This window comes from Pyxicephalus adspersus, chromosome 1 (assembly GCF_032062135.1).
Source record: "Pyxicephalus adspersus chromosome 1, UCB_Pads_2.0, whole genome shotgun sequence".
NCBI classification, from domain to species: Eukaryota; Metazoa; Chordata; class Amphibia; order Anura; family Pyxicephalidae; genus Pyxicephalus; species Pyxicephalus adspersus.
In genome coordinates this window covers 45,554,337-45,560,142 of record NC_092858.1, presented here as the reverse complement: position 1 = coordinate 45,560,142, position 5,806 = coordinate 45,554,337, and the positions used below count along the sequence as shown (strand labels likewise).

General features: G+C 38.6%; 1 protein-coding gene across 1 annotated transcript; it reads left to right on the top strand.

The window, feature by feature from the left end:
* The first annotated feature begins 1,600 nt into the window (after positions 1 to 1,600).
* On the top strand, positions 1,601 to 4,699 carry ATG101 (autophagy related 101). The gene is made up of 3 exons (XM_072409652.1): positions 1,601 to 1,783; positions 2,972 to 3,240; positions 4,124 to 4,699. The coding sequence occupies exons 2-3, from the start codon at positions 2,989 to 2,991 to the stop codon at positions 4,526 to 4,528; spliced, it is 657 nt and encodes a 218-aa protein (XP_072265753.1). The 5' UTR covers positions 1,601 to 1,783; positions 2,972 to 2,988; the 3' UTR covers positions 4,529 to 4,699.
* The last annotated feature ends 1,107 nt before the right edge of the window (positions 4,700 to 5,806 follow it).

Here is a 5,806-nt window from a genome sequence, read left to right as displayed (position 1 = left end):
CCCGCCGCTGCTTTGAAATAGCACCGCTACTACAATTCCCGGCATCACTTGCAGCTATAGACCAGTGGGCTCTCTGCCTATACGTGGCCCCGCATTGGACTGTTTTATAGACGCAAATAATGCCGGGAATTTTAGTAGTGGCGATATTTCAATGAAGAGGGAGTTTCAGCGGTGGGCCTCTGAATAAGATTTAACTCCGCATTGGCCGCGTCTGGCATTTCCAGCACTCCCCCACTTTCCAGCTGTACTTTTCCTTGCTACTCCAAGGCATGGACTTGATTAGTTAGATTTTTATAGAAGAATATTGTTATTATTATTGTTAGCCTGTGCAAAAAGGTTACCATTAAAAATTACCTCAAAAGGCAACAAATAGCAAAGGCATAGGATTTTCTCTTAAATAAAATTTTCTCTATTATAAGCTTGTTCCAGATTGAAAGTGAAGAAAAACCTCTTTGTTTCCATATGAAAAGGTTTTATATCTAATGAGAAGGAAAAATTTCTTCAATTTTTTTAATAAATTTCAAGATTGGCCCAGGACTTTGTCTAAGTTTTTAATTTTGGCCCTCTGTGTATTTGAGTTTGACACCCCTGCTATAGAGGATGATGTATGAAATGCAGTTTGTTGTTCAGTGATCCGCCATGGAAGATTGATAAATGATATTGGGAGACTACTATACACATGCTAGATTTTCACCTAAGATGAACATGATCATCCATCTCATGTAACAATTATTTGGATTGTAAATGTAGTTGGAATTAACCCTATACCCTACCTGTCCCTATTCCATCATCTCCTTCCTTCTCCTTCTTGTTCCAGTCTTCGCTCATCTTTATTGGCTTGGCTGGGTTGACATAACTCCCAGGTGTATGGGGTTTATTTAGTCCTGGTGAGTGTAGGGGAAGCCAGAATGTGCAGCTCAGTGATTCTGATCTACAGAAAAGAACAATCAGGCGGGTGAGTATGTTTTATTGCAGTAGAGTATCGCCTGTCATTTTCTGAGTTAAAGCCCTATCTGGTTTCAGGTTTTTAAAGTGGAACACTTGTCCCTTCACATTTCCCTCTGGTGGAAACGCTGAAGAGTTCTTCTTTGTTTTCTAATGTGGTGACAAGGCTCTCAACAATCAGAACAAATAGAGGAGTGAATCTTCCTAATGACAGCAATACGCAGAGCGTCTAATATTTGCCCACTTGATCTAAAGTTAAAAAAAAAACATTTGCTATGAATAAAGTAATTATTCAGAGTTTTATTTCTGATAAATAATATCATATTACTAAAGATAGGTTATGTGTCTGGCTTACAATAGCTCTAATATTTAGTTTCTTCAACTTTGTGCTCCATGTCTTTACTTCTATGGCCAGCAGGTGGGGCTCACGTACCAATCTGAATTGGCGGAATGTACCATTAATTAAAAGTGGGAGACGATGTATCCATATTAGACTATACATACAACGTGTTCGATAAATAAAGGAAATTAAACATTTAGTACTGAGCTTTCACATTAAGTTCCCGACAAAAAAAGCCACAATTCAATTAAATAGAGATAAGAACTTAGTCCTGGCTTGTTCCGGTGCAGACGGTACAGTCCAGTGACGTTGTTTGTTTTGGTTCTGTCATTACCAGCAGGCAGTGTAGGGATTGCTGAGTTGCTGGTGATTGTACTGGTGACCCCAGGCCTTTTGTCTGCTGCCCCTTTGTATGACAACGCTGACCGGAAGCTGCAGTCTTTGTAAGCGGCAATAGTCGCAGCAGTCTTTTTGGGGGTTGCTGGATAGGCCGGAGAGGTAAGGATGGTGCTCACATACATGTGTGTTCGTGTTTTGTGCTTCACAAGCAGGGAATGACAGCACACCTCCACAATGCTGCCTGACAACAAAGCTTTCCTTTATTGTATTGTGTGATTTGTGTATAATTAGTACAAGAATAAATAATGATCACATACAGCCAGGGTGATGGGGGAGGGGAGGAGGGTGCAAAGCTCAATGCCATGGAGAAGAAATAAGACATTATTCATAATTCTACTGCCCTAAAATTCCCTTTGACAGTGCTGCAGGGTGATGGCTTCCCCTAATGAAGACTGGTTACTGCTGCTCCCTCTTTATGAGCAGAGTGATCAGTCACCTACCACCATTTTATATCAGTGCTTCATGCAGGCAGTGAGGAGGCCACCTGAAGAAGGACCCCTCCTCCTGTCCTTTATGGCTCTGTATGATCACATGACCTGTGCCCAGAGATCAGATTAAAACACATTTTCAGTAAATTTAGTAGAGATGTTGTCATGTTTTTATTGATAAGGTTGTAACAGTGTGCCCCTAATTTAAAGAATAAAGGGGAATTTACCAAATAAGAACAAATAAAAATCCTTTACCTAATTAAAAAATATTGTTAGGCTTTTAATAAAATGCATAATACAGACATAAGCCTTGTGTACTTTTTCCTTTTCAGCGAAAATGGGAAGAAGTGTAGAGTTAATCTACGTACACACGTCAGATAATAGTCACCTGAAATCAATGGTTATGCTCACCTTAAATCAGATGTGTGTAAAGCAGTCCCTGATGTGAATGACAGCTGTTCACCCCTATGGAGGAGAACACAGTGGGGTGCTGCTTGTTCATCCTCCTCTCCCCTCAGAACAGAACGGTGCTGTGCACAGTGCTCGTTCATTCATCTATCACTGGAAACAATTATGAAAGTTTGTTTCTAGTGACTATCCTGCTGTCCATTGGGTGTCTGTACAAGGCTTAAAACAGAACTAAAGTTCCATTTGTAAGATGACATGATCAGGCAGGAAAGGGACATGTGATGTCCATACTGCAATTATCTCTCCTCCTAGTTCATTGATTTAATAAAATAATTTTCTGAATGGTGGGCACTCCTGTTTGATGTAGTGGGGTTTTTATTTTGGCTGTATCAATAAGCTTGTTTTGTGACAAATGTTTCCTTGACAAATTTGTATTTTTGTGTATCCACAGGCTTCCTGGTAATCACAATGAACTGTCGTTCAGAGGTGTTGGAAGTGTCTGTAGAAGGCCGTCAGGTAGAAGAGGCAATGCTGGCGGTACTGCACACCATACTGCTTCACCGCAGCACGGGCAAGTTCCACTACAAGAAGGAAGGAACTTATTCTATTGGAACTGTGGGGACTCATGACATTGACTGTGATTTCATAGAGTTCACTTATGTCAGAGTTTCTTCGGATGAGCTGGACAGGGCTCTAAGGAAGGCAGTTAGTGAATTCAAGGTGAGACAACTGCAGGGTTTGTTTGTAAATGTCAATGCCATCCATGTGCCAATAGGGAGATTGCTACAGACAGAAAGTAGGTAAAAGGAGCTCCCCAAAGTAAGGGGGCATTTCTCTTTTACTGCTGTTGCTTTCACTTTCTGTCCTGTTGACAGGACAAGAAAAGGGTTAGTCACTCTAGAGGAATAAATGCAGCAATAAAAACATGACAGGGTTCTGATATTTCAGATCTCAAAATCACTTTAGACACACTTTATTTTCTTGGCTTACAATTTGATGTGTCCTATTGCCTTTTTACAGTTACTACTTCCTCACTACAGGTAACTTAGGTTGCCTGGTGGATGTTTCAAGCATTGTCTTCTTCTTCTTTTCTAAGGCTCAGTTTACAAAAGCATAACATATGCAGTATCCTGAGTGACATCTTCGGGCACTATATAAATCTAACATAAACATTTTGACATACTTATAAAATAATAAATAAAAGCAGCACATGGAATTAGTTAGATGTGGTGTTCCTTCAAGACACATGCTGAAAGAAGATGAGAGAGAATTCTGACACAAAGATGAGTTCATAGGTCATCTTCTTCATCTTCATTGTCCAGTCACAGGCTGGGGACAAGGACAATACCTAGTTAGATAATATAACTTATGTATAGTATAGTATATGTAGTATGAAGTATAGTAAATGTATAGTATAGTAGATAAAAATTGTTTTCAGGTACCATATATATTTCATCTGTGTTTTTTGCCCAGGCTTTCTGCCTGGCATTCAGATTTAAATTCTCCTTTAGTGTGGAAAAAGAATGATTTCACACATTTTTGCACCTCTTCATCTTATCAATTTTTCAATACAACTCATGACCCATAATATTCTATTTTCTAGGATGCTCTCAGGAATTCCGGAAATGATGGTATTGGTCAGATTTCTCTTGAGTTCTACCAGAAGAAGAAGTCTCGCTGGCCATTCTCAGATGAATGCATCCCATGGGAGGTTTGGGCAATTAAAGTCAACATCGTGTCGCTAGCCAATGAGCAGGAACGGCAGATCTGTAGGGAAAAAGTGGGAGAGAAACTGGGAGAAAAGATCATCAACATTGTGGAGGTGATGAACAGACATGAATATCTGCCAAAAATGCCAACACAATCAGAAGTGGACAATGTCTTTGATACAACCTTGAAAGATGTTCAGCCTTATCTGTACAAAATTTCCTATCAGATCACTGACTCTTTGGGTACATCTGTCACTACCACAATGAGGAGACTCATTAAGGACACACTGGCACTGTAGCTTTGCATGTACCTTGAACATTTATCAAATGGACTGCAGCCATTGATTTATTTTAAGCTAAATATACTGATTGATGGGGAATCATGGAACATGTTTGTATATAGTCAATACTTCTTTCTTTTAGGGTGTGTAAAATATTGTAATTCTTATAAATAAAAAAAATATTCTGAATATTGGCCTTTTATTATAACTATATTCATAGGTTCTATTGGCAGTTCTGTGTAGTGAAAAATGTTTCTGTGACAACTCTATATGGTGTAATAAAGGAAAACCTTCCCAAAAAACACACACAGCAAAAAAAGAACAGTTATCGTAATCCTTCTCTACCCTATACAAATTTATGAAAAACTTTTGGTTACACAAACACTTTGATGGACTCTTGTACTGAAATTAAATGTAGGCTACTGTTGCAGAATACTTGATTCTGCTAGTTTCCTGGCTATTAATCTGATTCAGAGTCCTGCTAGGCCTCACATTACATTGTTTGCTTGTTCTAGCAAAGTAACTCAGAAAGTAAAGAGGGCAAAGTTAGCTAGGCAACAAGAATACCCAGAAAAAGGGCAGCAATGGCAACCTTTGTATTGCTTTCACTACAATTTATATTAATGTATGTGGTAGCATTGTGATAGGCCATGATATTTGATGCAGTAGCCATGGTCATTTGGATGGTTCCTTATGTACTTATATTCATAGGGATGGAAATCAGACGCTGAAGGAAAATTTTACCTGGGGTGTAGGATAGAAAATCTAATCATCCATGAGCTTAACAGCTACAGCCATTTGAAAAAGTGCATCGTTTTTCAATGCAAAGCTTTTGCAATCGGGACATGGCAAAACAATAAAATACATCAGAGCTGATTTACCTGCCAAATGTCCAATCATAATACTACACAGTTCTGTCTATCCTGGATCGGGACCTGATGTGAGTTAAAAGAAACATAAAAATATTAATGCACATTATTTGAAAACAGAATTATAGCTAATCTGATGTTGGAAATCTGGGGCTGCATCCCCACTTAGCCAGAACAAAGCTCTTCCATCGGAATATGCACTGAAAAGACAAAGCGCTGCACACCAAGGTTTTGGATGATATAACCACCATGCTTTTTAGGGTTGTACCCCTTTAACAGCCTGACAACCTACTGGATTATTGATGTTTTATAGATTATAGATGATTGATCTTGTTCTTTCAATCAATAAAAATGATTATATCTTTTAGAGAAATAATTTAGAATGTTTTTTTATTAAAAAAAAGGTTATTTATATAAGTGCACTTTT